This window comes from Myotis daubentonii, chromosome 1, assembly GCF_963259705.1.
Source record: "Myotis daubentonii chromosome 1, mMyoDau2.1, whole genome shotgun sequence".
Lineage (NCBI taxonomy): Eukaryota > Metazoa > Chordata > Mammalia > Chiroptera > Vespertilionidae > Myotis > Myotis daubentonii.
This window is the reverse complement of record NC_081840.1, coordinates 134,492,240-134,513,437: the sequence shown is the minus strand read 5'-3', so window position 1 is coordinate 134,513,437 and position 21,198 is coordinate 134,492,240. Positions and strand designations below refer to the sequence as shown.

The following is a 21,198-nucleotide window of genomic DNA, read 5'->3' as shown; positions in this document are numbered from 1 at the left end:
TGCGTTAAATTACATCTTGGAAAAAATACATTGGCAACATGACCCAAAAAAGCATAATATCTGTTCTGTTTCATTGATAACCTAATGGATTAGTGTGATATTCACATGAAAATGGCAATGAAGAGTTTTAAAACATTTGATGCAGAAAACAACTATAAATACATCAGAAAATACTCATGAGGTAGAGATTAATATTAATACAGAATTTGAGATTTGCCATTTTTGCTCAGTTCATATATGGTAAAAATCTATACTAATAAAAGGGTAATATGCTAATTAGACCAGGTCAACCAGACATCTTCCGGTCGTCCTGCCTTCCTTCCAGGCAAAGCCACGGTAGCGGGGGCCAAGGCAGAGGTGGTTAGGGGCAATCAGGCCAGCAGGAGAGAGCAGTTAGGGGCGATCAGGTGGCAGGGGAGGACAGTTAGGGGTGATCAGGCTGGCAGGTAGAGGAGTTAGGGGCAATCAGTCAGGCAAGCAGGTGAGCAGTTAGGATCCAGCGGTACCAGATTGGAGAGGTTGCAGGCCGGGCTGAGGGACTTCCCCCCCCACTCCCAGCACAAATTTCATGCACTGGGCCTCTAGTGTATATTATAAGAAAGAATCCACAACTGAAGAAACAAATAATTATATGATATCAATAGGATTTGTAATCTGTAACATTTTTTTTATATATTTTATTGATTTTTTACAGAGAGGAAGGGAGATGGATAGAGAGTCAGAAACATCGATGAGAGAGATACATCGATCAGCTGCCACCCGCACATCCCCTAGTGGGGATGTGCCCGCAACCCAGGTACATGCCCCTGGCCGGAATCGAACCTGGGACCTTTCAGTCCGCAGGCCGACGCTCCATCCACTGAGCCAAACCGGTTTTGGCATCTGTAACATTTTTTAAGATTCAGTGTTACACAGAAGTAGTATGGTAGCTTGGGCAAAATAGTGGCTCATAAATTAAAGTACATGGGTTCTAGGATCCACTCTGTCAATACCAGTATGATGAACTTTGACAAAATCTTAAGCACTGCTGTTCATAACTTCTGTGGAATGCACTAATAAAATATTTCCCAATTACCCCTCAGGGCTGCTGTGAAGATTCTGTGGAGATTAGTATATAAAAGGGCTTTGAAAGTTAAAAGTTTTATATAACTGTGAGGTCTCTTTATACTGAAGTTATTCTTAATATACCAGATTTGGTTTCAAGAGATCAAAAAGGGGCAAACTGTAATATTCTAGCACAGAAATCATTACTAGTAGAGTGAAATACTTTGTCAAACTTCATTTTGATCATTTGTATTCACCTCATTTGCAATGAAATGAGGCAACAACTGGGCTACATTGTACAATTTTACAGATTTACCTGAATGAGCATATATGGCCCATTGAGCTAAGGATATTTTAATAGGTGTTGTTTATTATAAATCAATCTCCTAAAACAATATTACATAGTTGATATGTATCTCCTTTAGGAGACCATTTTGCCTTTTTAATGTAATATCTGGGCATTCGTTTTTGGCTTTTAAAGAGCTGACCACATCTCATAATTTACATGAAGGAATGACAACTCTCTGAAATGCATCCAAGCATAGAGGCTTGATAACCCTGCATGAATAAGTTTTGATGGATGTTTTACTGTGTGTTTGTGTGTGTGTTGTGTGTGTGTTTTCAAAAATTTATTTTACATGGAAAATACTTGTTCCCTTCACACACACACACACACACACACACACACACACACACACACACACACACCAATCCGTCATCTAGTTTTAAGCGATTTCTGGTTCTAAATTAGGGGTTGAGAGAAAAAAGTAATGCATTTATTTTTTTAAATTTATCTTTATTGTTGAAAGTATTACAGATGTCCCCGTTTTTTCCACCATTGACCCTATCCAGTACACACACACCTAGGCCTTCACCACACTATTGTCTGTAATATGGTTATACATATATGTATATAAGTTCTTTGGTTGATCTCTTCCTGCCCATCCACCCACCCCCACCTACCCTCTGAAATTCCTCAGACTGTTTTACGTTCCATGTCTCTGGATCTATTTTGTTTATCAGTTTATTTTGTTCATTAGATTCCATATATAAGTGAGATCATATGACACCTGTCTTTCTCTGACTGGCTTATTTCACTTAGCGTAATGCTCTCAGGTCCCTCCATGCTGTCTCAAAGGGTAAGGGATCATTCTTTTTTATAGCTGCATAATATTCCATTGTGTAAATATACTACAGCTTTTTTATCCACTCATCTACTGATGAACACTTGGGCTGTTTCCAAATCTTAGCTATTATAAATTGTGCTGCTATGAACATAGGGGTGCACATATTTTTTCTGATTGACCCAAACTGCCTCAGCTGCTGAGCTATATACATACTCTGTATGTGCAGCAATTAATGCATGGAATTGAGTAAGATTGTGGTAGATAAAGGCAAAAGTTAGAAACAGAAACTTTTACTTACTGCAAATGAAGGTAGTCTCATCTGAATTATCAGTGCAATCATTCACAAAATCACACAGCTTGTCCTGTGCAATGCAGTGCTTGTTAGCACACATGAACTCTTGAGCAGTGCACTTCCTGTCTGGGCTGAGGAGGGGAGAGCAATCTTGAAAGGTAATGTCATCCACTGCTACATCTCCCATGTAACTGACGCTGCGTTTTGCCCTGAAGATAATCTAAAGGGAGGTAAGGAGGGAGGAAAAGAGAGGGGAGAGAGAGAGAGAGAGAGAGAGAGAGAGAGAGAGAGAGAGAGAGAAGAAGGGAAGAAAATCAGTTTCAGTTAGGCTGTCCATCATGTGCAAAACTTGGAGCAACCACTAAATACAACATTTGACTCTGATAAAAACGCCGCAAAATGAAACTGACCCAAGAAGCTTGGGGATCGTTTAGATTTGTACCGTCCTCAACACGTAAGAATGTGGGAGTGGCATCACCAACACCACTGCCTCCTGTGTTAATTTGGGGGGTAGATGGCCTGGAACTCTGGCAGGAGCCACCAACCCATCATTGCTGTCTCTCCAGCTCCCAGATCCTAAACGAGCCCTGTGCATTTCTTAGAGCCTCATCACACATGGAAGCAGGAGGCCAGTCCAAGCACAGGATATACCAAGCGAAAGGAGATGCAAGCACATCCTTTACTCTATTTTGCCCAATTCTTCCCATTCCTCAGATCTGTTCACCCCAAGATATCAAATCTCAATAACATGAGGGTTTTTTTTTATTGGCCACATGTTTGGAACTCACATTATTTTGATTTGCCTTTGATTAATGTATGTGATGAACACAATTGTCATGTGTGTCATTGTTTGGTAGTGAGCGCCCACTTATGTGGACTGCAATAGAACTAGAAGTGATGAAAAATAGCAGGAGTCGCTATCGTTTTCAGAAAGGCTATGTTCAGCTTATGCATGACCCCTGCTTAGAATAATAATGAACATAGTTTCATAGAACATAAAAAGTCACAGATTGTTTAGTATCAAATTTTAAGTGAAACTAATTCAGAGTTTCTCTGCAGGCCAAATCGGGATTTGTGTGTTAACATAAGAAATAGTCCGGTATCCTAAAGTAAATTTAGAACAATTAAAAATTAGTTAACAAGAAATACAGAGTTACCTCAGTGATTTTACACAAAATATTTATTGAGACCAAACACCCAAACACCTTTGACCAAATATATATATATATATATATATATATATATATATATATATATATATATATAATCAACACTAATAAAAGAGAAAAATGGTAATTGGCGTACAACGATACCCTTTTCATTGGCTAATCAGGGCTATATGCAAATTAACTGCCAAGATTGGCAGTTAACTGCCAACTAAGATTGGCAGTTAACTGTCAACAAGATGGCGGTTAATTTGCATATGTAGGCACAATGCAGGGAGGTGAAATGGAAAGCAGGAAGAAGCCCCCTGCCACTGACAGTGATCGGAACCCAGGGGGGAGCTAAGAGCTGGGGGGCAGGGCAAAGGCCTGTGCAAAACTTGGAGCAACCACTAAATACAACATTGATCGGAGAATCAGGCCTGGGCAAGGGGCCGATCCTGCGATTGGAGGGTGATGGGGGTCAACGCCTGAGGGCTCCCAGTATGTGAGAGGGGGCAGGCTGGGCTGAGGGACACTCCCCCCCCCCACACACACACACCCAGTGCACGAATTTCGTGCACCGGGCCCCTAATATATATATATAATTATAATTATTTTTCTTGAAAAAGATTATTATAATTTTTGTTGTTGTTGTTTAATACATGTTATGCTTCTATACTACTGTGTGAAAAGATAGGTGCTTTCCTCTTAAAATGAGTGGATAGAATAGTTGAAAAGCAAGTGTCTCTCATTATATAAATAAATAAATAAATAAATAAATAAATACAATTTATATGTAAATTCCTATATAAATTTACATAAAGAGGATAAATTGTTTTTCTTCAGCGCAAATGTGCTAAGAAAAAATAAATTTATAAGATTATTAAGAGCTTGGAAGTGATTAAAAGGTGTTAAAACTGGAAAAATAATAATGACTACAACTTTTTAAAAGGTAAACTGAACCCTAGAAAACTGAAAAAGGTGCTCTAGTATCTGGATACATCTAAACATTTAAATATGTGATGCAATGTTCTGTGAATAAGAAATCAGATAACTCAATTACTATTACATTAACTTGTTTATCTACTATCCAATCTCAGTTGCCTGTCATGTCCAAATGATCAAATCATCAATTATATCACAACTAGGGGCCCGGTGCACGAAATTCGTGCACTGGGTGGGGGCGGGGGGAGTGTCCCTCAGCCCAGCCTGCCCCCTCTCACATACTGGGAGCCCTCAGGCGTTGACCCCCATCACCCTCCAATCGCAGGATCGGCCCCTTGCCCAGGCCTGACGCCTCTGGCCTAGGCGTCCGGCCCGGGCAGCGGGGACATACAGTGGCAGCAGGGGGTGCCGCTATCGTGCGGGCTCCGCCCCTGCCCCTGCAGGACGCCTCTGGCTGAGGCATCCGGCCCGGGCAGCGGGGACCCGCAGCTGCAGCGGCCCTACAATCGTGGGCTTCGCTTTAGGCCCAGGCAAGGGACCCCTAGCTCCTGGGACTGCCAGCTTCGTCTGTGCCCAGCTCCCATAGCTGGCTCCACCCCTACTTCCTGCTATCACTGGCCAGGGCGGAAAAGGCACCTGATTCTCCGATCATGGCTGGGGGGCAGGGCAAAGGCGGCCCCAGGGCCGCCTTTGCCCTGACCCCCAGCTCTTAGCTCCCCCCTGGGTTTCCAATCACTGTCAGTGGCAGGGGGCTTCTTCCTGCTTTCCCTTTAGCCTCCCTGCATTGTGCCTACATATGCAAATTAATCACCATCTCATTGGCAGTTAACTGCCAATCTTAGTTGGCAGTTAACTGCCAATCTTAGTTGGCAGTTAATTTGCATATAGCCCTGATTAGCCAATGAAAAGGGTAGCTCGTCCGCCAATTACCATTTTTCTCTTTTATTAGTGTAGATGCTTCATACACTGTTGGTTAAGATTCCACAGACTTTATTATTAAATGTGATTAAACTTTTTAAAAAGAGCAATTATGATATAGTTTTTGGTATAATGAAAGCAGGATCAATTATTTTTTTAAATTTGGGATGCAATATAGCATAGCAGTTGGATTATGGACTTGTAGATGACTTGCCTATGTTTAAAGTTTGCCTCTGCTGTTTTGTGGTTATATAACTAGAGCAGGTTACTTAACTTCTAGGTATTTCTGTATTCTAATCTATAAAATGTGGTAATAATAGTATGTACCTCATTCAGTTATTGTGAAAACTAAAGAAGTATTTTTTAAATTCATAGAATAGTACTTAGCATTTAGTGTTAGGTATGTGATTGCTCTAGTTGTAAAATTATTATAATTAAAGATTCTGTTTAAATCAGAGTAAAGGTTACCAAACAAAACTCTGAGAACTACCCAGTGTTGAATCAGCATGTAATTTCTAAAATTATCTTATACTTTTACTCAAGAATTAGAGCCACTCATCTCTCTGAGACTAAATGAAATGATATCATAAACATGAAAGAATCATGGGCAATATGCCAGCTCACACTCTAGCTCCACTGCATAGTATTTTGCTTTGCACATAGTAGGTGCTAATAAGTTTTTACTGAATAACTGATTGGATCAGACACAAAAAGATTTAAACAACAAATTTCAATATGTGAAATATTTAATTTTGGCAAGGCTAAATTAGTTTGTGATTCCTCTTGCTTACACCCCCTTTATTGTTTTGTGGTTTTTTTTTTTGACATGATATTGCCATACATATACTCTACTGACATAAAACCAGTTAAGATTCCATTCCCTCAAGTGGAGCCTATGTCTAGCAGCAAGGAAATCTTTTACATGTTGCTGAGGCTTCTTCTTGCCTCAGTTAAAAGATCATGGAGGTTAACAGGCAGAATCACTTAATAATATATTTCACGATGTGCAAGGCCATTAAATGGCTTTCTAATATTTACTTCTTCAGGTTGAACTTATTTCTTACTAATTTCCTAAATTATCTATAAATGACCCATTAGAAAACTAGATTCCAGTGAGGCCAAACATACATGGGACTTATTACACCTATCTTTCCAAGAAATTGGGGATAATGCTGTATCAATCCCTTTATACGGCTGTGTCTAGCCTAGCCTGTGCTTCCACAGGAGCTGAGAGGGGCTGACCTATCAGACAATTGTAGATACAGTTACTGAATATTAACAGAAGAATGGGCCCCTTCTACTGCATATACAGAGGATTGGAAATGTAATCATTAGTAAATATAGCTTCTATCTAGAGATAAGTGATTCTAAATTCATAGAATTAAGCCCTGAGCAGTTAAGGCTAATAGATATTTGCCTCATCTTCTAAGAAAACCCTCATTCTGCCAAAAAATAAAATTTTAAACCATACACACACACACACACATTCATGGAGCTTTTGCTTTCTTGTTAATTCATAAAAAATAAAATCCATACCAAATATCTTGGCACATAATTATTTTCACTTTAAACATTTTAATCTATGTTCTTTTCTTTAATTGTTTCACATATATCTTATCCTCCAAATAGTATTATGATCTATGTAAACATAAATACATCACACAATTTTGTTTCTCTCCAAAATATTTTAGAGTTAAGTGAATCTATTATCTCTAATAAGGTTCAACAATACAATATGCTTTTAAAAATATGTCCTTTCAATCAAATTTTGAAAAAATGATTGTACTCACTCTATAGTCTCTTAGAATATGCATATTTATAAATAGAGGGGGGGTATTCTTTACAAATGGGAGACTGCTTGTGGAATGGAGTAGAATTGTCATTAAAATTAAATGTTCCCAGAAGCATGTTTGTCTAATTGGAAAAATAAGAACATTCTGAAATTTTAATTTCCTATGGAAAATACCATACGTATTCATACAACACATTAGAATTGTAATGGGAGGACAAGACTATGAATGAAGAAAATAAACTAGGATTAAAGAAGAAAATAAACAAAACTTACTACCCAAGTACTTGGATTACAAACCTGTATTTGTGAATGAATGCCTAAAAATAGTTCTACTTTTTTCCACTGTGCACCTTGCTGTCCACTTTGAGCCCACAATTTAGAGGTAACATTGTCTTTTTTGCTCAGTACCTGCAGAAATAAATCAAGTATGAAGTGCTGAAATATTTTATCGTGATAAATTTTAAACATGTAGAATTTTCCAAGTTTTTACTTTATTTTAATATCAACATGAAGTCCCTGATAGAAAAGCTGAGACAGTTTTCATTAGATATCTTTGTTTTCTATACAGCACTATGTCCCAGGGCACCTCACAAGCTGTGTGTAATAAAAGTGAGCATGATTATCTGTTATTTAAGTCCAAAGAAATCTGGGCATCATTTAGCTAAGAACTCTATATTAGCTTTTTTTAAAAAAAAAATTAAATTTATTGATTAATTTATTGAAAGAGAGAAGAAGGGAGAGAGAGAAAGAAAGAGGGAGGGAAGGCGGGAAGGAGGGAGGGAGGGGCAGAGAGAGAGAGAGAGAGAGAGAGAGAGAGAGAGAGAGAGAGAGAGACATTGATTCGTTATTCCACTTATTTATGCATTCATTGGTGTGCCCTGAGCAGGGATTGAACCTACAAGCTAGGGGTATATGGATGACACTCTAACCAACTGAGAACCCAGCCAGGACCTACCTTAGCTTTAAAAAAAAATTCACAGCAGTAACAACTGGAATTTTATATATTAAATAACATCCATGTTGTTGAAAAAAGCACAACTTACTTACTAAAATACTCTTTTGATAATGATCTTCATCTTCTCAGGTTCAGTTGGGACAGCGACAGTATTACAGCAGGAGCTCAATTAATTTTAACAACACACGTGGGTGATATGAGCGCATACCTATTCATGCTGTGCTAGTAAGATCTCTCTATACCACAGCCTTGAAACTACATTTTCATCACAGTACTATATCCTCACTCTTAGGGAAAATTCAGATTAGTCTCAGCAGACAAATTATCAGGCTCCTCTTTGAGAATGATACAAAATGAGTCATCAAGAGAGCAACTGAAGGTTTAAGAGATCAACCAAAGGACTTGCATGCATGCATATAAGCATAACTGATGAACACAGACACTGGGGCGGTGAGGGTATGCGCTGGGGGATGGGAGCGGTTGGGGAGAGGTCAGTGGGGGGGGAGGGAAGAAGACATATGTAATTTTTTAATCAAAAAAGAAGAAATTAAAAAAACTCCGAAACCAGAACCAAGTCCACATTCTAAAAGAATGGGCTCAGGTGGTTTTTTAAATCATTCTGTCTAATAAGGAGCTAATATGCTAATTAGATTGAACAGCAGAACAACCATCCAGAGGACCTTCTGGAAGAAGCCAGGCTGCGAGGGCCAAGGCAGCCCGGGCTGCAGGGCTGAGCCCCTTGCAAAAATTTCGTGCATCAGGCCTATAGTTTCATAACAATACTTTTAAAAAACAGGATGGATACAAATCAAGGAATTATTCAGAAGGGTTTGTGATGATTCTGACTTTTTTAAGTGAAGGTAATTTTTAGTGGTTTCATTAGTGGAACATTATAAAAAAAGTTCAAATGGCTGTAGAGCTTTTAGAGTCTTGACTTACTAAATAATATGTGCCTAGCAAAAATATCACTAAATTCTCAGTCTATAAAATTCATCATGTTATTGAAACCAAGAAAACATAATTTCTTAAAAAATCATTTTTGTGGATACTAGAAAGAATGTATTGGGAGTAGATCTTTGTATGAATATTATTCTATATACAAATCACTCTGAAAAATGTATTCATGAACATAGTAATGCAACATGTAGTGTTATTCAGCCATGCACGAAAATAAGGATCAGATGTGTTACTATTTAAACTATTTGATAGTTATGCATCTACTAATACAAAATATTATCTAAAAAAAGAAAGCATATTTTAGATCATTTCAATTATAAAGTATAGTAGGTAAATAATTTTCATTTTTCTAGTGAAAGACTTGTAATAAATCGTATTGTTTTGCCTAAAGATAATTTTTAAAAATCAATGTAAAACAAATGATAAATTGCAACCTCAATCCACAGACTATTAGAATACAGTACTTTCAGATTGTTAAACATGCACACATACATATACTGGTATACAAACAAGTTTACTTTTAAATTGTTTTGGGTAAGAAGTCTCATCTATAAAAAAGTGTTTTCAATGAAAACAGCAGTTTTGAAATAATATGTTTATCTAAAATTTTATTTGGAAAAAATAAGTGTTTAATATGGCCAGGAAAAGCCTAGAATAAGACAGTAATAAAATTGGGGAAGGTGGAAACACCTAATATTAATATTACAATCAAGTTACTGGGAAAGAAGTAGTTAAACAGCTGGTCTGCATTATATTTCTCTCTCTTTATTGAGAAAAAGAAAGCAGATAACCCAAGTGTAATCTCCTTGCAAATGTGCTAAACACAGACTTCTTTGTAAATAAATTAATGGTATTCAACACAGGGAGAGTCCTTATCTATGGCTGCCTTTAGGGATATATCTCTGATCTAAAACTGCTCACAGTAAACAGTTCAGAAATGCTGGAATTTATTTTTTCAGACATGGCTTTCTGGAAAATTTTATATAAGCTATGAAGCTGAGTAAAAATATAGATGCTTCAAAAAACTGAGTTGGCTTCTATGTAAATTATGTATCTATACGTATTACATACAAGCTGTATATTGAATAAGGTATTTCCACTATGGTAAGACAGGCTCTAAGGATGTGCATTCAGATTCCAGAACCTCTCTCTGGTTAGCCTGTACAACTTAGTTTTCTGAAAGAAACCCAGGCTCCACGGAGAAATAGTTAATTTCAAGTATGGAACAGTGTAAAAATAAGATGAATCTAGAACGTCTTTTTGACCATAATGAAAAGAAATACTCAAAGATGGAAGAGCTTGTCAAGGAAATATACAAGTCAGATTAAAGGGACTCCTATGACCAAATCAGTGAAAATTAAAAAAAAAAAACAACAGCAAATAAGCAACAGATAAGAAATTGAATACAATAGGATCCATGAATCCACACTGATATAGTTCAATAAATGGATTTAAAAATGGAGAGAAAACATTTTGAGGGTTTTTTGTTGTTGTTCTTCCAAAATAATACCAACCTATAGATATAGACAAAATAATTGAGTTGGAAAATCACAGTTAGGTAATCATCATAGTAAAATTAATTCCATTAAAAATACTAAAGAATGCAAAAACTAGTCAGCAAAATTGAATCCAGGTCAGGATTTTACATACGCTCAAAATAGTTCTTCACAAAATATTTATTGATAAAAAAGGGAACAGAAGCACTGAGACTGATTGACATCATGTACTAACCAATGGAATGCAATATTAGTGATGTTAAAGGGGAAAAAAAAGCTTAATATTCAACAAATCCAAATTAAGGAACATTACAAAATAATTGAATTACACTTTTTAGAATATCAGTCTCATAAAAATCTCAGGAAAATTGAGTAATCATTCCAGTTCGAAAGAAACTAAGAAGAAATAACAAGTAGGTGTGACATCTGATTCTGTATTAAACTGATTTTTTTTTCCCTATAAAAGATGCTCCTGGGATAATAAACACAAAATAAGATCTTTGAGCAAGGGTATATTGTCTGTGAGATTCTGGCAACCTTTTGTGAGTTTGAAACAATGTAATCTTTTTTACAAAAAAACAATATGAAAAAGACTCCTGGAGAATGAGCACCACCACTATAAATAACAACATGAAGGATGCACATTCAATTTTTACTAAAGTGTGTAGTCATTTGTACTAGTCTCTGAACATTGTTACTGAAATCTAAATGAAATATTTCAAGTATAACACAGAAGCTGTAAACTCAGCATAAAGACCATAATCATAAATTCAACAGTAAAAAAATATATATCTTACTAGCCATGCAGGTCCAATTCTGCTAAAGTATTTTTCCAATCATACCATGTTGAAGTGTTGATAATTGTCCATTTTCATTTATTAGACTACATTTTAATAACAATAAATGATACATTATGAATTTTTATATAACAAATTTTAAAAATGCTATAATCTAAGCAATACCTGGAGAGAGCCAACAGTGGCACCATTCATATAAGTCCAGAACACCAGGGTGCATTTTGGTCCCATGCGTGAAATAACAGGAGTGAGGATGTCAGCCATGTCACCAAATTTTCCATTTGAGCTATCAGCATACAGGTACCAGCCATCTGTGGTATTTCTAGGGAAAGTATGATGTGTTTATAAGATAAAAAGAAAACAGAAAATCACAAAATATAGTTTGTCATTTAGCATACTTTATCATTCTACAATTTTTCCTGAATATAACAATGTTTTATAGCATAATGATGACTCATAACCTTCAGCAAAAATAATTCTTCTATTTCGATTTTGAATCTATCTATCAATTGGTGCAATGTGTGCAGATTATGGTAAAGGCTGAAATTACCAGGTCTAATCTGTAATAACTTGGTTGATTTATTTAAAATGATACTGCCAATACTCTGAATAGCTTTATAGAGCTTCTTTTCATGTATGTTAAAATGAGACCCTGAAGCACCGAATACCTTAAAAAGGGGCATTAAAATAAATAAATATATATATATATTGATAAATAAAGCATTAAAGAAAAAACAGAATGGAAACTGGCCTGGGGTTCTTCTCATAGATATAAAGGCTGTCAGGTTCAAATTTATTCTTTGTTAATTTAGGTCAGTTTTACTAAGTTGGTAGATAATTTTAGTGTGTCTTTTCTTTCCTAGCTCCAAATTAAAGAAGGAAATAATGGTGGAAACAAATAAATATCAATGTAATCTTGCCATACAGGATAGTGTTTATGCCCCTACTTTAATTGTCAATTCAGAAAAATAGAAAATAAAATTTTAAGACATCCTTGGCAATACACAACTTTCTTAAAAGTTTAAATTTATTAGAGTGACATTGGTTAATAAGATTATATAGGTCTCAAGTATACATTTCTATGATACATTCTTCACAATTTGGGCATTCTGGCATTCTTTCTTTGATTAATTAGATTTCTTACCACTTTCTCATCTAAATATGATGATAGATAGTATAAAGTTTAAACTTGATAGTTATTAAAACTCTTTTCATTTTGAAAGTTTTATAATTTGATCAATGAAATGTGAGTCATTAGTAGGAAATAGAAAGACAGAAGTATTCATTCAATCACCATATATTTATTGATTTAAACTTTCCAGTCTTGCCTGTCCAAGGCCCTGGGAATATGACTGTGAGCAAAAGACACACAGGGTATAGCGTCTGCCTCATCATTTACTATGTGGGCAAACACTAGGTAGGTTATTTAACCTCTCAGAACATAGTTTCTTCATTTGTAAAATGGGATAGTTCCATGTATGGTTTTCAGAGAAATTAGAAATACAATAATTGGAACATCTGACACAGTACCTGGTATATTTTATATATTTAATAAATGGTAGCAGTGATTTGTGGTTAAGAGTTTAGCATCCTTCAAACCACAGAGGATATAAATTAAGACCATTTTTAAGAGAGAGGATTTTTACATTAATTTTTCTGAATGTGTCTCAATGAGTAAGCACTTCCAACTTTGTTCCTTTTGTCTTAATATTCCAGATATCCAGGGATACCAAGAACAAAGAAAACATACATATAATTCATTGACTTAAAGATTCACTGAGATTTAGCACAATTTTAATAGACATTTTTCCCAGAAATGGATAAGCTCCAAACAGAATAACTATTATGTTATCAAGTACGTACTAGACTTATTGAGGGGATCACCTCATAAGTTATATAAATGTATAACCACTATACTGAATACCTGAAATTAATATAATATTTAATGTCAACTGTAATTTAAAATATTTTTAATTTCTAAGAAAGAAAGAAAGAAATACCAAGGACTAAGCATAGACAATATTATTCTATCAGATGTCAAGATTCATTACGAAGGTAGAATAATCAAGACAGTGTGGTATTGGAGTAAAGACAGACAAATGGGCCAGAGAAATGGATGGAATAGTTCTGAAAGAAATCCACATATATTTGTACACATGATTTATGAAGTTTGGCTCATCAGAGCAGTGAAGGAAAGGACAATATTTTCAGTGTGGACTAAATTAGATAATCATGTGTGAAAATAAGAAAAAAATTGATATCTATTTCCCTGCATTTAAAAATAATAAATTCTAGGTAGATTGTACCAGGAATGTGGAAGGTAAACCAATGAAGCTTATCTAAGACTAGAGGCCCAATGCACGAAATTCATGAGAAGGGCTCTGCCCTCGCAGTCACGGCGGCTTGCCTCGGCCCTTGCAACCCCAGCTTCATCTAGAAAGTAATCTGGAAGGACATCCGGAAAGACATCCTAAGGTCGTTTGGCTGTCCAGTCTAATTAGCATATTATGCTTTTATTATTATAGATAATATAATAATACCTTTATAATGTAGAAATTAGAAAGTTTCTTTAAATAATAAATAAAAACTAGGGGCACGGAACACGAAATTTGTGCATGGTGGGAGGGGGTCCCCTCAGTCCAACCTGCACCCTTTCCAATCCGAGACCCCTCGGGGGATGTCCCCGGGATCGGGCCTAAACCGGCAGTCAGATATCCCTCTCACAATCCGGGACTGCTGGCTCCTAACTGCTCACCTGCCTACCTGCCTGATTGCCCCTAACTTCCCCCCCTGGTGGCCTGGTCGCCCCTAACTGCCCCTCCTGCCAGCCTGGTCAACCTTTACTGCCCCCCCCCCCTGCCAGCCTGGTTGTCATAAACTGCCCCCCTCTGCTAGCCTGGTCACCCCCAATTTCCCCCCCTGCTGGCCTGGTCACCCCACACAGCCTGCTGTTCAGTTATTTGGTCGTCCTTCACTAACCCCCCTGCCGGCCTTCTCGCCCCACACAGCCTGCTGTTTGGTTGTTACTGTTACTGTGACAGTGTCCTGGACAATCTGAATATTCCTCTATTATTAGTGTAGATAACCATAAGGGGAAACACTGGAAACAGAGCCGAATTCAAATAAAGGATTTCTATTTATCAAAAAGTACCAATATGATGATAAAAAGCTGGTGAATGGGAGAAAGCATACATACCACATTTCATAAATGCAATATTTATTGATGGACTACCATATAGCATGCACTAGCCCACATGTTCAACAGTATATATGTGTATATATGTATGTGTTGTTATACATACTAGTACATATTATGTAACTGCATATATACAAGTAAGAACTGGAGGAAATATTCCAAAATGTTAAAATGTTTATATCTATGTTTGGGGCCATGTATATTTTGTTTCCTATATAGTGCATGGTTCAGAAAAATACTTGATAAAGAAAATAGACAATAGAGTTTAAAGTTAGTAGAACACGTGTGGAGATAAAAGATGAAGGGAGTGGTAGAACTGCGGATTGAGATGAAATTCAGATGACAAGTTGGCAATGTGTTCTAGGCTGGATAAAAACAAAACAAAACAATACAAAATAACAACAACAACAAAAAAAAAAACTTAAAAAAGACAGAGCAAAGCTAATAGATCTGGAGACCGTGGAGGAATTAAGTGACTAAAAGTCACAATTTTGGAAGGCAGCTATGCTCACCACTATACCACCAATGCCTTCTAAAAGTCACAATTTTGGCAATGATAAAAAGCACCTCAACTGGAGGTTCAACTGGAGGTCTCTGTGTTTGTTTCCCAAAAAGTATACAATGAAAATAATAGTAATTTCCCCAATCCATTATAATTCAGTCACAAGAATAAATATAAAATAAAATAGTTATAATTATATAATTATAAATCCTTGCAATACTCCCTTGCCAGCAAGGAGAAGAAGGGACGCATGACAGGAGATCAATTTGAAAATTTCAAACAACAAAACTGCATGTGTGTGTTTCTACCGCACTGTGAACACAGTTACCTGTGTAGCAGTATATCATAGATGCATTAACTCAGGGCACATGATGTACGTACAAGTCCTATTGGAAAAATGAAGAATTACACAACTTGCAATGAACACTTGCCTGTGTTCGAGATGAGATTATTCAACCATGTACCTATAACGGAAATCAACTCCCCTCCTAAAATGAGAACAGCAATAATGATCACACATACTGTGCTGTCACCCATAAAATATCAGCATCTCTCTGCCAGCCTTCAAATTGTCTTTCCTCACATAAAGCATTAAGTAATGTTTTATAGAAACATACATTTCCTAATAAAACATCATAAACCACATAGTAAAAGTTTAAAGAAAGTAGTGTTACACACCAGGTGTTGCAAATGCACAGATCATTGATGATAATGTACAAGTTATTTAAAAAAGTCATTATAAAAAGAGATCTGATTTATAGTCGATGCTATTTTAAAAAAGTCTCCTAGGAGATCAGTTTCTAAAGTCTTACCATTACACAGAGTAAGCAATTAAAATATTATCTTGCCCTCCCCTCTTTATTTGAGAAGCTCCTGGGTACTCTAATTAAATTAATAAAAAAATACTCTTGCATGGACAAATTAAAATATTTATGAGTTAGGTAAATTGACCTTTGATCTTGTAAGTATACCAGATGAGGGTCATACTAATATTCTCCAGGCTTATTCTTTAGGTTGAGATATATTTTGATTCATTATAATATTGTAGGCTATTTTAACATAACTGATTGATAGTAGCTACTCAGAGTTATCATGAACTTTAATAGCTTCATGATTAGCAGAAATACAAAGCATCCCTTTTACAAATGCAAGGCATCTCAATTTTAAAAAAAGGACTTACAATTTTAGCAGAGTGTGTTTGGATTTCTCTTTCCTAGTCTCATGAAATAAAAATGAAGTAATGAACATTTGTTGTAATTTTATATAACCACCTGGGGTTTTTACCAGCTCAAAATTCAATAACAAAGGTACCAAAGGCAACTATTTTAATTAGAAGCAACCACAGTTCCTGTTTCAATATTATATGACATTCACTGGAGAACAATTATTTGTGAGGCAAGTAGAAAAACATTAAAAAGTAACTGAAAATTTTAAAAGTTTAATAAATTACACAATCAGTTGTATCTATTTATCTTCTAATTCTAAAACAGGCTTTTAAAAGGCTCACTAATGTAAACATATTTTTTATAAAATAGATTTTTAAGCCAAAGGAAAAACTAGCTTTTGAGTTAAATATTCTAAGTTTTTAGATCAATCTTTAAATTAATAAGCCTTTAAATTAGGGAATATTAAATAACAGTTTGTCATTGGACACTCATAACAAACCTCAATAGTGGGATTATAATCATTACTACTTCATGGATGAGATAACTAAAATTAAATAATTTGCCAGTGGTGATTCCCTAGATGAGTCTTGAAGCCAGGACTTGGATCCATCGATCTCCCCATGCTTTATATTCTACACTCATTCTCCTCTAAGAGAAGTGTCTGAACCAGCAGCACCACCTGGGAAGTTGTTTAAAATGCGAATTCCTGGGTCATATCTCAGTCAGATCTACTGATAAAACTCTGGGGAAGAGCTCAGCAATCTGTTTAACAAATTCTACAGCTTATTCTGTATATGCTAATTTTTGAGACTCTGCTTTAAACCACTTACATTAACAGTTAAAATGGTATTTACAATTCCAAGTTACTAAATCAAAATGTCAATCCAAAAGGAATACCTAGAAAAATAGATATTCCACTTTTGTTTTTCTTCTCAAAATAAATACTCTGGGGAAAATAACTAACTATAAGATTAAAACAAAATTGTGACACCTGCTTTTTAACAACTCATTTTCTCTAATATAGTGAATAAAAAATAGGTCAGGTGTTTTAGTAAAAAAAAGAAGAAGAAGAAAAGGAAGAAAAAAGCTAGTAGGGAAACATTTGGTTGGAATTAGTCAAATGTATTTGAGAAACTCAATACATAACATTGACACGCACACACATTTTTTTTTTAATATAAACAGCTCTTCTGGAATTGGGAGTGGTATAATAATTGTCTATTATACTGTTCTTGTTTTTGTTGTTGTTTTAAATCACACATTCCTAACACTTTTCACACACACACACACACACACACACAACACACACACAAAACTGCTACATGGTAAGCACTCAAAAAATATTTGTCAAATGAGTGAATGAAACAAAACTTGATTTTGAGAATAACTAGATAAGTGATAACTTCTAATAAAAATTTTCTGACACAGCTTTCAAAAATATTAGAAAAAGTTATGAGAGATAAAAGGTATGACAAAACATTATAGAGATCAACAATCCAAGAAGACATAACAATCTTTCATGTACATAAACCTACCAACAGAGCATCAAACTATGGGAAGCAAAAACTACTAAAGAAATAGATGAATTCACTATCTTAGAAACTTCAACAACCCTCTATCAGAAATGGACACTTACAGCAGGCAAAAGATCAGTAAGGACATAGTTGAACAAAGCAACATCATTAATCAACTGCATATATTTGGCACCTATAGTGTACCTCATTCAACAACAACACAATACACATTTGTCTCAAGCTTACATAAAACATTCACATTTAATGAGGACTGTTAGCCGAAATACACAAGTAATTCTTAAAGCTCAACAATAAAAAATCAAATAACTCAACTCAATTAAGAAATGGGCCAAAGACCTGGACATCTCACCAAAGAATATATAAAAATAGCAAATAAGCATATGTTATCAGGAAAATGCAAATTAGGGCAACAGTGAGATACTAGTACACACCTAATAGAATAGTCAAAATCGAGAACATTAACACCACCAAATTCTGGAGAAAATGAGGAGGAATTGTAAGTCTCATTCATTGCTGGTGGGAATGCAAAATGGTGCAGCCACTTTGGCAGACTATTTAGTGGTTCCTTATAAAACTAAACATACTCTTACATATGATTCAGAAATTATACTACTTGGTATTTACTGAAAAGAGTTGAAAACTTATGTCCACACAAAAACCTGCATGTGGATGTTTATAGCAATTTTATTCATAATTGCCAAAACTTGGAAGAAACCAAGATGTTCTTCAATAGGCGAATGCCTAAATAAACTTTGGTGCATTCAACAATGAGATATTATTCAGCTAAAAATAAATGAGCTATCAAGCCATGAAAAGACAAATGAGAACCTTAAATGCATATTACTAAGTCAAATAAGACAATTTTAAAAGGCTACACACTGTATGATTCCAATATGACATTCTGGAAAAGGCAAAACTTATGGAGAGAGCCAAAGGATCTGTGGTTGTCTGCAGGTGTGAGTAGGGGAGGGATAAATAGGTAAAGCGCATAAAGGATTTTTATGCAATGAAAATACTCGGTATTATTACCAAAATGCTGGATAGATGGCATTATACATTTGTACAAACCCATTTAATGTATCACACCAAGAGTGAGCTATTATGTAAAATATGGATTTGGGGTGGCTTGATATATCATTGTAGGTTCACCAATTTTAACAAATGTACCTGGATTCATTCTAGAGAATGAATAGCACATAAGGAAAGGATCTACAGACAGAGAGGCAGATACACATTATAAACAGAAATAAGATGAAAGATACAAAAATGCTTAGTAAATTTTAACCTGTGACCCTACTGATATTGTTATTGTTTTATTGATTTCAGTGTTAGACAAAAATAAAAAGAATTCTTTTAACAGTGTTAACTAGCCATGTTTACAGTGAATCGATTTATTTATTATGACTTTTTATCTTAAAACATCATATATAGAAACACACCCTGCAATCCCCTCTAATTTGCCCAGTGTATCTTACTGGTACTATCACTTTCTGTAGGTTCCCTAATATGAAAAAGCTTGAGAAGCACAGATATATTCAAGCCTCCTTCCCTACTTATCTGCTAGGAAATTTAGTTGTAGGAATATAGAAACTGAAAGGCGAAATGGGAGTGAGCAGAAGTCTATCACTGTCTCAAAGTGTAATGTCTGCAAGAGAGAAACACCTTCTCTGAAATACCTTCCTTTGAAAGCAGTTTTGCTTATTCTGTAATCTAAAATCGGTGTAAGACTATTATAGCAGGTAAAGCATATATACAAGGAAGCAGTCAATGTAAATGGAAAATAGGCTTGTCAGATATAAGTGACAATTGTAAATATGCATATGAGTCAAGGCTTTCCATCAGATTCTTGCTCCTTCAATATTATCAGGGTCTAAGCTTAAATGATTCCTGTATGTAAATATTCACATCTGGAAATACCTTTCCAGATGTCACAGGCTATGCTGCCTTGAGATTTTAAATACTTTCACCTTTGCACCATTTTTTAAAAAAGAAAAGCCTCTCTGTACTGAGCTAGAAATTAAATTAGTAATAGAACATGAGTAAGTACCAGCTACAGTGTCTAAAACTATCTATAAGCTGACCCTCGGATTTACGCACTTGTTGAGAGAGCAGAGGAGTTGATACTAGGTCTTAACCTCCTCACGATCATTTGTAAATGAGAAGAGTCATGTTGTGCCATTACTTCCCTGTGCTTTGCCACCAGAGTTCAATAGCAGTATTGTAATGCCTTATATACTTTGTTAAGGATGATCATGAATTATCATTCTTTGACCTTTGCACTATTCTACAGCTTTGCTCATCAGCCATGATTGGTTATTTATAGCATCACTGGTCTGTGATAAAAAGGTTGATCTAAATTCAATCATGTTAGAAGTATTTTAAAATGTAAACAAACACCACCACAGTGTTTTGTGGCTGATTATCTGTTTTTCTAATAATATGAATACAGAATGTCAGAACTGGAAATTACACTAAAGCAGTCCTAGTAGTGAAATGGAAATAGTACAAGCTACAACAGTTAAGTGCTGTTAAAAAGAAACTGTTTTTATTTGAACATGGACAATAAAAGGATCTAGTCCAGGATAATTTAACAGCAGATTTTTCCATTTCATAAAAAGCCTATCATGTCCTTTCATTGTATACTAGGCTTGAAATATGCTGACTCTATTGCCTGGAATTATTGGGTGTTCATATTTATATGTTTTAGAAAATTTTGATAGAAAATTACATTACTGAATTTAAGAATTGAATTTTGAAATAATGTAATAATAAAATAAATAAAAATAATTTAATTTTTTAAATCTACATTTTCTAATTAACTTGCCAAAAGTGTTCTCAGATGTCATGAGTCCTAGCTAATAGTATGACTGTGTTTGGTTACAAAACTTTGTATTTAATTTAAAATAGACAGCAAAGTAATCCCTGGCAAGAGATTTAGATCTCCACTTTAAAGAGAACATGAGAAATTTTAATGTTAAGCCTAGTTATTTCCCCAAATAAATTCTAGATCAAGATATTTTGTGTCTTTTTTTAAAGATATGTTTTGTTTTGTTTTTATTTCAGTGAGGAAGGGAGAGGGAGAAATAGAAACATCAACAATGAGAGAGAATCATCAATCAGATGCCTCCTGCACGCCCTCTACTGGGGATTAAGCCCACAACCTGGGCATGTGCATCAACCAGGAATCAAACCATAACCTCCTGATTCTTAACTTGATGCTCAACCACTGAGCAACACCAGCCAGGCTTGTGTCTTTTTTTTCTCTTTTACAAGAAACTTCATACATCTCAAGTAAAACGTATCCAAAGTTAATAAAAATATTATATCTGTG

At 35.4% G+C, this 21,198-nt stretch overlaps 1 protein-coding gene across 1 annotated transcript in view; it reads right to left on the bottom strand.

Annotated features, from left to right (window-relative positions):
- The window catches only part of MALRD1 (MAM and LDL receptor class A domain containing 1), a 629,377-nt gene that overhangs the window by 396,033 nt on the left and 212,146 nt on the right, over positions 1–21,198 (bottom strand). The window contains exons 23-25 of the mRNA XM_059660668.1: positions 11,634–11,790; positions 7,561–7,671; positions 2,470–2,683 (exon numbers count right to left, since the gene is read on the bottom strand). Of these exons, the coding sequence (XP_059516651.1) occupies positions 2,470–2,683; positions 7,561–7,671; positions 11,634–11,790 (482 nt within the window). The remainder of the gene's footprint in view (positions 1–2,469; positions 2,684–7,560; positions 7,672–11,633; positions 11,791–21,198) is intronic.